A 10802-nucleotide genomic window follows, 5' to 3' on the forward strand; every position below is an offset into this window, starting at 1 on the left:
CAACAGACATCAAGGATGTCACAACGTGCCTTAGAAGATAATGGAGATGACCTCTGTCCAAGGCAGGGAGGCAGGAGCCAGGCTAGCGCAGGCTTAGCCCACTCCCAGAGTCAAGAGATGACCCGGAGGGGCCTATGGGGTGGCTAAAATGGGCAGCACCCGCGGGCCTCGCCACGACGGCACCACAGCCCGGTTTTCCTCCCAGGCACGACGGGCACAGGCTGTATTTTAAGCACATCCAGGACGTTTTTACAGCGAAGGCAGGGCTCCTGTCAGGCCGCGTGCTTTGACCACCTCTAGGAACGCGCGCTGGTTTTGCAGAGCGAGCTCCAGCGGGCAGGGAGGGCCGGGCCCGCTCGGGACGGCGGCAGGAGGGGCGCGGGCAGGACGGGACGAGGCACCGGGGTCAGAGACGGGCGGCGGGGGCCCGGGGCCAGCCGGCAGCGGGGGGCGAGGCGCAGGCCGTGCCGGCGGCCGGGGCGCAGCGAGGAGGGAGGCCGGAGGAGGCCGGAGGAGGCCGCCCGTCCCCGGCCCGCCCGCGGGGCGAGGCCGCCCCTCCCCGCCGCGCTACTCCCCGTGCCGCCGCCGCCATTTTGTCCCAGTGCCTGCGCCCCTGGCGAGCGGCGGTCGGTCGCTCTCCCTCAGCCGCGCCCGCTCGCGCCGCAGGTCCCCGCTCCGCGCCCGAGCCGTTCCGAAGGGCGGCCCCGTCGATGGCCAGCTTTCCCCCGAGGGTCAACGAGAAGCTCATCGGTGAGGGGCGGCCGGGCCGAGCGGGCCGGGGGGGCGGGAGCGGGCCGGGCGGGGCGCGGGGGGACCGCCGGGCTCCCAGCCGGGCTCCCCGCCTGCCGCTGCCGGCGGCGCCCGGGCACCGAGCGGCCGCGATCGTGGCGGGGCCGAGGGCCGCCGGGTGCCGGCCGCTCGCCCGCGTTCCCCCCGCTGTGGCGGCGCGGCGCAGCCCGCTCGCGGGGCAGCGAAGGCCCCGGCCCTTGTGCGCGGCCGGCTGTTTGTCCGTAGTCACTCAACCTCCTTTGCAGCTGAGGCTTGCTCGTTTGCTTGGTTATATTGTGACCGTAAGACAAATAAAAGTAAAATAATTAACATTTCGCCTGGTTCCTCTATAACTTTTTAAAATATGCTGAATATATTTCTTAATGGCATTTCCTCTTTGTTTTCTTTTCAGCACGATCACGTACTGTAGGAGAACTGTTAGCCCCCACTTCTCCTTTTGACAAGAAGTGTGGACGTGAGAACTGGACTGTTGCGTTTGCTCCCGATGGATCTTACTTTGCTTGGTCACAAGGGCATCGCATAGTGAAGCTGGTCCCCTGGTCCCAGTGCCTTAATAACTTGTAAGATAAAACCATACGGCTCTTAAACTGAAAAATTTAAGAATTTCCAAATAGAAGATAACGTTTAATAGATTCAAACTCATATATTGTCTCTTTAAGCCTTGACATCTTAGGAAAAAAATAGTTCTTTAAAGTACTAGCCATTATCTTCTTCTCTGTGGCCAGCCAGAGAAACAATTGTATTGCAACTTCACAATGGAGTAATTTACTAATTCAGTCAAGTGCTCTAAAATAAGTGGAAGTTAGAATGAACATGGAATTTTGAAAACTAAAGCAGATCTGGACTCTTACATTTCCTATCAGAGAGCTATTTTATTTTTACCATTTAGGAATTTACTTAAAGGCAGACCCCTTCTCTTATTATTCATTTTAGAGTGAAAGTTAAGTTCCAAAAGATGTTTTATTTTCAGCTGTAGGTTACATTTTAAAGAAGTTAGTATCTAGCAGTTGAATCTTTGTACTTAAAGTTAAGTTTTGCTTCCATTGTTCCCAGCAAATCCCTTTTTTGTTTTCCTGTTTCTGGTCATGGTTTAGTTGTTTTTCATATGCTGGTTTCAATGTCTCATCCCAGTTTTCCATGAACGTAAGTGAATTGCCGGGAACTTCTTGCTTATTTAGCAGGAAGTGTTAGACATTTTTGTAGCTTATTTTGTCTGTAAATGCTTGTAATGTTTTTCAAAGTGAGTTAAGTTAATATGTTTCTACAGAGGTAAAGACATGGACAGTCTTTGTAGAAGAAGTTTTCCAAGGGTTAATAATTCTTGACAGTTATAAAAAAAAAAAACAGCTTTTATAATTTGAAAGTAAAAATGCATTCTTACGGACCTCCATGCATGTACATCATGGCAACTCACAGATTTCATTACATCTTAAAGACCTTTCTGTTCTATTGCATTCTGAATGTCACACGATATGTAGCTACTTATTTTTAAAGACTCTTTACGTTTTTCTTGTTTGTTTTGCAGCTTGTTGCATGGCACAAAGAATGTTGCAAATTCTATCAGTACAAGACCTGCAAGACAGAACAGTGACAGTGGTCAGAAAAATAAGCCCTGTGAACATATAATAGACTGTGGTGATATTGTATGGAGTCTTGCTTTTGGGTCTTCAGTGCCTGAGAAGCAGAGTCGCTGTGTGAATATAGAATGGCATCGTTTCAAATTTGGGCAAGACCAGCTTCTACTTGCAACAGGCTTGAACAATGGGCGCATCAAGATATGGGATGTATATACAGGTAGAGTGTGTGAGGGGAAGTTGGCATGTCAGTGTTACTTTATGCAGTAGTAACATTAATACGCAGAAAAAATTGTTTACAGAATTTTAATTGGGAGTTGACTCTTGAATACAAATTAAGTATTTTTGAAATAATGAACTGCAACTAGGAACATCTGATACTGCTAGAGGAAGGAACAGACTCAGGTCATGCTTTGAGATGTAAGTGATGTAAGAGAGAGCCTTGGTGCTGCAAAATGGCTAAGTATGTGATTGATTTCAGGCATATTGGTTGTTTAGTCCGAAATGTTCTTCTGGATTGTAGTTTTAAAATACTTTCAAACAAAGGAAACTTCAACAGCAAGAAGTTACCCTCTGTTCTTGAGTATGGGGAAGGACATATGTCAATAAGTATCTTGTGTTTTTTAAAAAGTTAATATTGTTTCAAATATTGTTTTCACCTAACAGGAAAACTCCTCCTTAACCTGATGGACCATACAGAAGTTGTTAGAGATTTAACCTTTGCCCCAGATGGCAGCCTGATTTTAGTGTCTGCATCCAGAGACAAAACACTGAGAGTGTGGGACCTGAAAGATGACGGTATGCATTTTAAGTTCATCTGCTGTAACACGTAGGAGAAGTATGCACATACTCTCCTCATTTATTGCTATAAATACAGGTCAGGCTTTCTTTTCAAAAAAAAATTCCTTCTATTAGTCTCTTAATCTGTATGTTCTCTTGAAATTCTTTATCTATATGTACTCTAAAGGTACAAGCTGGTATTGAGTTAAGTTAAAACTGTACATGAAGTGACTTTTCAATAGGGACCTAGGATTTAGAAGCTGCAGAATATTTATTTCTATGTAGACTGACACTGCAAGACCTTGTTAGGAAAGAGCATAAAATTTTAAAAAGAAAAAATAGGAAATATTTTTCATATTGAATATGTAGTATTTAACCAATTCTTATGGGACTAGAATGTCTTTCTTTTTTTTTTTTTCCCCAGGAAATATGATGAAAGTGTTGAGAGGACATCAGAATTGGGTATATGGTTGTGCATTCTCTCCAGACTCTTCCATTCTCTGTTCTGTTGGAGCTAGTAAAGCAGTATGTGTCAGAGTTTCTTGTTCATTAAATCTACTGAATTGTATGCATAATCATTTTAAATCTCAGTTAACATTAAGCTTGTGCTCGGTGTCATGAACTTCTAATGTTTTACGATGATGTAAAAGTGCATGAAATTAAACTAGCAAATGGTGCATTAAGACACTGATTTATGAATTGAACTTGCACTGCTTTTAGTTGAAGAAACTTTAAGCATCTTTGAGAAATAGTCCTGCACATGTTCATAGTATACAATCAAAGAAGACTAAAGCTTCCAGTGTTATAAGATACTTAGACTAATGCATAAAACTATTTTATTACTGATTTTATCCTTTCTATTTCCTGCTCAATGCAAAGGACTTTTCAAAGTCTTGAGCCAGTCATGGTATCTCCTGCTGAACAAAAATACTTCGTGTTCTTGAATACAAATGGCACTCGTGTCTAAAAGATGTAGAATGAAGAACAGCATAGTGGTTTTGTTTACAGCTGTATTGTAATGCCCTGCTAGAGAACTGAAAGCAGTGCAGGTAAAGCACGTATACAATAAGCTGCTTTTCTTGGCACTGAAGAATTAGGATAAAAGAGGAAAGGGAAGTCAGTTTAGTTACAGGGGCTTTTGGGGTAGTTTAATGAAGCGTAGCGATGCTGAATAAAAAGCACAATTCAATCATTGAGTACTACTTTGTATGAATGACTGTTCAAATGCATTTTATACTTTATCAGTGCAGATTTGATAGAGAATAGTTGAGTTTGGGGTTTTGTTTTTTCTTTAAATAGAGCAGATGTGGATGTATACATTGATATCTTTAGGCTGTGTGTTTTCCATAAGCTTCTTGCTTTCCCTGTCACAGGTGGTGGCAGCAATATTGGTGTGATTGAGGTTAAGCTGGCACCACTCACACAGGAGCACAATGGTGTTAGCTGGGCAGAAAGAGTGGCATCTCTGGCTACCAGGCTGGGGGCGAACTTTACCATAGGATGAAGTAACCTTGCATTCGACTGCAAGGTGTACTGTACGTACGCAGGTGCTGGTTGATGTCCACTTTCTGCTTTCTTTCTTTCTTTTTTCTTTTTTTTTTTTTTTTAAATTTTCCCAGCAGTGAAACACTGACTCCTAAAATGTAGTTTCCAGTTTTATGGAATGTTGGGGTCTTAGAGGAATTGGTCAACACGTTTATAACTGATTGTAAAATGGTTCAGTTGTAGGAAGTATGTGAGGCACTAAGGCCATGTTTGCTTTGGTCAAACATACATATTTATCCAAGATGCCTGCACTTAATCTGTGCAGTAAGACTGAGTCAGGGGAAAAAAATCAAGAAACCTAATGAGCTCTTTCAGGGATATATCTTATGCTAAAGACTTACATTTTCTATAAACTTATGATTCAGTACATATGGATCGTTCTATTAAGTAATTCTGCACAGTCTTTATTTTGATTATATATAATGTACAACTGCATGTAAAATCCCAGAATATTATAATCTTTTACCAATGTTTATAATACAATATGCAATTGGCCGGGTAAATTGTAATCTTAATGGTTTTTGTTTGTTTTTTGTTTTTAATTGTTGACTTGATTTAAAATGCATAAATTCTTTCTAATAATGTGGTTAGACTTCCCTGTTGTTTTGCCAAAGACATAACTTTTGGCTGTGAAAATTCTCTTTGCTTGCAGTATCTGTTTCTCTTCCTAGGCTGACGTTGGTGATCCAAGCCAATTGTAAACAAGTGATCTTAAAGGGATGCCACTGGAGTAACAATATGTTAACCTTACGTTTTCTGTCTGTATATTTCTTAAAATTTTGGTAGTTACTGAAAAGAGGGGACTGTAGAGTTTAACCCTATTTATTTCTGCATATTTTAATAAAATAGTTTTGTAATACATGAATTTCAGTAAGCTACATGGTTAAATTGTGTTGCCTTTATCTTATATTTTGGCTTATTTTGTTAATAACATTTAACAAACTTGAATTAGAACTTGCATGTCTGCTTTAATTATTTTTTTAAAAAATTGATTTTAATCTGAGTATGACACTGAGCATATTTCTTAATTTTAGTAATTCATAATGCCTGATTTTAATATAATCCTAAATAAGACTACCAGCTATACTTAAAAAAAAAAAAAAAAAAAAAAAAAAGTAAATGTTTAATTGCTTCTTTGAGCAGAGCTATAACATTAGCTTATTTAATTGCAGGTTTTTCTCTGGGATATGGATAAATACTCCATGATACGGAAACTTGAGGGACATCACAATGATGTTGTAGCTTGTGAGTTTTCTCCTGATGGAGCTTTACTGGCTACTGCATCTTATGATACTCGTGTCTATGTCTGGGATCCATATATTGGAGTTATTCTTATGGAATTTGGGTAAGTGAACTAGTCAAATCTGGAAACTTTCTCCTAGAATGAAGGTGACTGCTAAAAATAAATGGTTTAATGCAACCAACTGATAACTAGACTTGAGAGAAAATCATAGCAGTGGTCGATGGAAATCCTAAAATGGTAGAACAGCAGAGTTTTTCCTCTGAGACAGAATTTAAGAGTTTTCAATAAAGCTGAAATGTTCAGTACTAAAAAAGATACAGTAGTTCAATATGCACTCCTGATTTCATAGTTAAAATACTCGATGCATTTTTTTCTTCCTCAGCTTTACCAGTCATAGCTGAAGGAAAGCATTCCATAGTTCTTAAATATTATGATGTTAGCTAAGTTTCTCTTTATCTCCAGGCATCTGTTTCCCCCTCCTACTCCAATATTTGCTGGAGGTGCAAATGACCGTTGGGTTAGATCAGTATCTTTTAGTCACGATGGACTACATATTGCAAGCCTTGCCGATGATAAGTAAGTATGAAGAAAGATTTGTTGGACTCCTTTAATTCTTCCCATATGATATGAACTTTTAAATAACGTCAGCTTTTTTTTTTTTTTTAACTGGGAAATGATGTTTAGCGGTCTTGGTAAAAGTAGATGAGTTGTCTGGTATACGTTCATGTTCATTCTGAACGTAGAAAAAAATGAGTTGTGTACAGGGTGAATGATCTGAATAACTTAAGCGTGTTAACAACTGAAAATAGAAAAAGAGGGGTTGTAAACAATGTAAATGTAAGTGGAGATAATGCAGTGAAGTCTCTTGATTCCAGAATTAAATGAAAAGTACTCAATGGTCTGGTATTCAGTTTCTGCTAATAGTGCAACTCATGTTTTGAAGAACCATATTTTAAGCATATGAAGAATGCTTCCTCAAGATGACAGTAAGAGTATTAAACTATCTACAAGAGGACTGCTTAATTATTTTCTTTTTTAATTTAAGATGAGCATCGTTGGGATTTCCTAGCTTATATGATGACATTGAAGAGAGACTTTGAAAATCTTTAGGTTGTTATTTTCTGCTGATGAAGGCAACTTTTTATTTTAATTGGCAGAGCTTGAATGCTCGAAGAAATAAAAATTGAGGTGTATATCAGGAATGTAGAAGTCAATATTTCAGGCCAAATCTGAAACACATTGTATACTTATTAAAATGTTTATAAAACTGCCTGAATTTTGCATCAGATCAGTTTATTGTGCAGCATCAGAGAAAATATGAGATCAGAATAGACATTTAATTCTAACTTACTACTTCATTCTTTGATTTTCAGAATGGTAAGATTCTGGAGAATTGATGAAGAGTACCCTGTACAAGTTGCACCTCTGAACAATGGGCTCTGCTGCACCTTTTCTACTGATGGCAGTGTTCTAGCTGCAGGGCAAGTATATACATTTCCCTCCACCCCCCTGAAATATTTAAGTAACGCAAAAGGTTGAAAACATTGGCTAAGTGTTCTTAAAAAACCTTCGATTGTGACTTGCAACTTGATGCTTTTGACTTTGCTTTACTTTTGGTTCTATTTGTTTAAACATGCCTGGAATAGCAGTAAAATATGGAGGCTGATAAACCCATTTCTTATCTTTGAGAATAAATAAAATACAGACCCTCAAACGTGGATTGGAGTACGACCATTAGGAAATCAAGTGCAGTTATTCTGTTGCAGGTGGTATAGCTGTTGGAAGAGCAAACCTTTCATAGATAATCCTTTCATAGATAATCAGCACATTGTTGTGCTGCTCTAGCTAGAACTAAGCAACAGTTTAAAGCTTATTCCCCCTAACTATGTACGTGAGGATTTGTACCAAACTGAAATCTTTCAAGTGGGATAATTGTACAGTTGTGTTTGTTGGGGGTTGTTTCATTTTGGTTTATTTATCTACTCCTTTTTGCTGTGCAGGACACAGGATGGCAGTGTGTACTTCTGGGCAACTCCAAGACAAGTTTCAAGTCTCCAACATCTATGTCGTATGGCAATTCGAAGAGTGATGCCAACCAGCCAAGTCAAGAACTTGCCTATCCCATCAAAAGTGGTGGAGTTTCTCTGTTACCAGATTTGAACACACACACACACATGGGGGGGGGGGGGGGCGAGAAAAAAAAAAAAAATCAAACTGGCAGACAGCCCAGCTGCTAAAACTGGCTAAACACTTTAAAGAATCCTCAAACTTCACAGCCTTTATGCTTAAAACTCTACAGGTTTTGAAGAGCTATTTAAAGTGATATCATAAATACTATATTGTCAAAATGCCTGACAGTTAAGTTTTTAATATTTATAGTAAATACAGTAAAAGTATTCCTGATGTTCTCAGTTTTCTAAAATGTAACTGTGAAAACATGTACATACATAGACATAAGCTGCTACGTGCTATCGGTGTACCTTTAAAATTGCTTTTATGATTTTTAATGTGTGTCATGTATATATTGCTTTGGTAGAGCCATGAGATCCATCTGTGCTGTAAAGTGGAAGCATAGCTATTATTCTGGGACATCAAGTTATAAAAAAAATATTGACTTAAGGAGGCTTAACTGCTCGGTGTGTATGTACATTGGTTGGGGTTCAGGTAACTGATCCACTGTTACGAATTCATGTTAGTTTATTTCATGAAGAGGTACAGCTTGGCCTTTTAGAGCAATGTATGGTTAAGGGAAGTAGGTTAAGGTGGTAGGGGATGGAGCGTATCTAATGTAAACCCAGGAATTTTGCCTGTGTGTCAGCTAAAAGTAGGCCTTACGTTCCGTATCAGCAAAACAGGTTAAATTTCAGTATTGGGCAGTGTTAAAGAAATATTTCCTTACATTTCTAGAAATCTAACTACTGTATTATTGCCTGATACTTTGTCTGTAATGAGAGAAGTTTACAGACTCAGTTTATTATTCTTTGACCCTATAATATCTCTTTGGGGTGATTATCAGTTAATGGCCAAAGATCAGCAAAATACTTGTTTTTGCCTTCTGTTATTTATCTGTACCTGCAGATATAAAGAATGTATGCATTGCATAAAATGCCTGATTATATATATTTTTGTTGAATTTTTTTATTAAAAACTTGTATAAAAGTGGTTTCTGATACTGCATCTGGTGGCTGATTTATCAACGTTATCTGCATGCAACAGTTCTAGTGAGAATTTACTATTGCAGCTGTTAGGTAGTTTTTCTTTTCAGGATCATAGCCTTGGTGAAGCTTATGGGGGGGGAGCTACAGCAAGATCAATCTTTTAATGTGGAGCAGGTCAAAAGCATATGGTGATGTAAGTGTTCCTGGGCTCCTGAATGGTGCAGAACGTAGAAAAGAGTTCTGACTGCCACCCTCCTCCATGGTTGCTACGGGCTGTAAAAATGCATAAACTGAACATTGTTTTTTACACCTACATTATTCCAGGGTACTTTTTTGGTAAAACCCTTTCTTTGTCATAAATATTATATAATACATTTGCTGTATAGCAGATGTAATATGTAATGTATTTGATGTATAACTTGTGAGCAAGATGCAAATTGTTGAATTCATAGCCACGGCCTTGTTACAAACTACGCACACTAAATAATCAGCAGCTACACGGCTTCCTCGGTGGGTGACAGGTAGGCGAAGGGCTGCAGGCAAAATGCATTTGCTTAGGGATGGGAAGTAACAGTCCTCTAACTGGGTGCCAAATCCCAGGGAAGTTTACTGCCTATGAGATACAGTAAAAGCACTCCAGAACACAAGTCATACTATTGAACAGAAGCTGGTGGGCATGCCATGCGGAGAAGGCATCCTTTTGATGGCCTGTTCGCACAAACCTGTTGAAGTGTGTTTGTTTTTTCTCTATTACACTGTTTATTTGGACAGAAGGACAAGGTTAATCTGGACGAGGAGGACAGATGCTGAAATCATCACAGCCCAATCAATAAATGTCCAGTACAGTTAAAACTGTCCAACAGTCATGGCATTTGGCTTTGCAACTTTGGTATAAGCACTTCCTTTGCATTTGCATGAAATTCCCACATGGAAAATCAGAGACTGAAGTTAACAGGGAAGGAAGATGTGCAACTACTGCTTATCTTTAAAAAAAATAAAGTGACATTACATCAACCTCATTTGATCAAGCAATGCATCTTTTTACATGATAGGTGCCTAATTGTCTTCCACCAGCTTAGCTACTATACTCAATAAATATACTGAAATAAATTCTTTCATTCTCAGGCATTCTATTAGCATTTTAAGAGACTAGGACGCCTTGGAACTACAAAGGCACTTTTCTACTTCAACAGTCTGGTCTTACTGGATTTATTTTCTGATCATGTCCTCGTTTTCTTGGATGGAGTACAAAAAGTCTCTGACAAGGCAGAAAGAACTCTTACTGAGCATAGTCCAGCAGGCCTTAAACTGAAAAGAACAAAAAACAAAACAAAAACCCAAACCTATAAATATCCCTGTTCCTTTGTGTCTGCATTGCTCCAGCACAGTCAAGTTGCAACACTTGCGTGTCAGACTCACAGTGAAAGAAAAGCAATGTGGTATTTCAGTCCGTTCTCAATGCAATTTATTGTATTTACACGTGTACAAAAGACAATGCCCAATAGCAAGCGTGCAATCTTTTCTTCTGGAAAGCTCAGTCCAGGCACCCAGGCCTACTTTCCAGGAAGATTTCCCTGAACACTGTTTCCAAACATCATAAATCAACTTCCCACTTTCCAAAGACTACTACAAAACAAAGTCAATGCGACAGAACTTCCTCAGGAACTAAAACTCTGCTGGCAAGGAAATAGAAAGCATATGTGTCACCACGTT

At 39.7% G+C, this 10802-nt stretch overlaps 1 protein-coding gene across 1 annotated transcript; it reads left to right on the forward strand.

The window, feature by feature from the left end:
- The first annotated feature begins 572 nt into the window (after window positions 1-572).
- On the forward strand, window positions 573-9094 carry WSB1 (WD repeat and SOCS box containing 1). Its single transcript, XM_035561131.2, has 9 exons — window positions 573-750; window positions 1181-1349; window positions 2315-2583; window positions 3030-3161; window positions 3568-3668; window positions 5861-6033; window positions 6394-6507; window positions 7305-7412; window positions 7932-9094. The coding sequence occupies exons 1-9, from the start codon at window positions 711-713 to the stop codon at window positions 8089-8091; spliced, it is 1266 nt and encodes a 421-aa protein (XP_035417024.1). The 5' UTR covers window positions 573-710; the 3' UTR covers window positions 8092-9094.
- Window positions 9095-10802: the final 1708 nt, after the last annotated feature.

This window comes from Cygnus atratus, chromosome 20, assembly GCF_013377495.2.
Source record: "Cygnus atratus isolate AKBS03 ecotype Queensland, Australia chromosome 20, CAtr_DNAZoo_HiC_assembly, whole genome shotgun sequence".
NCBI lineage: Eukaryota > Metazoa > Chordata > Aves > Anseriformes > Anatidae > Cygnus > Cygnus atratus.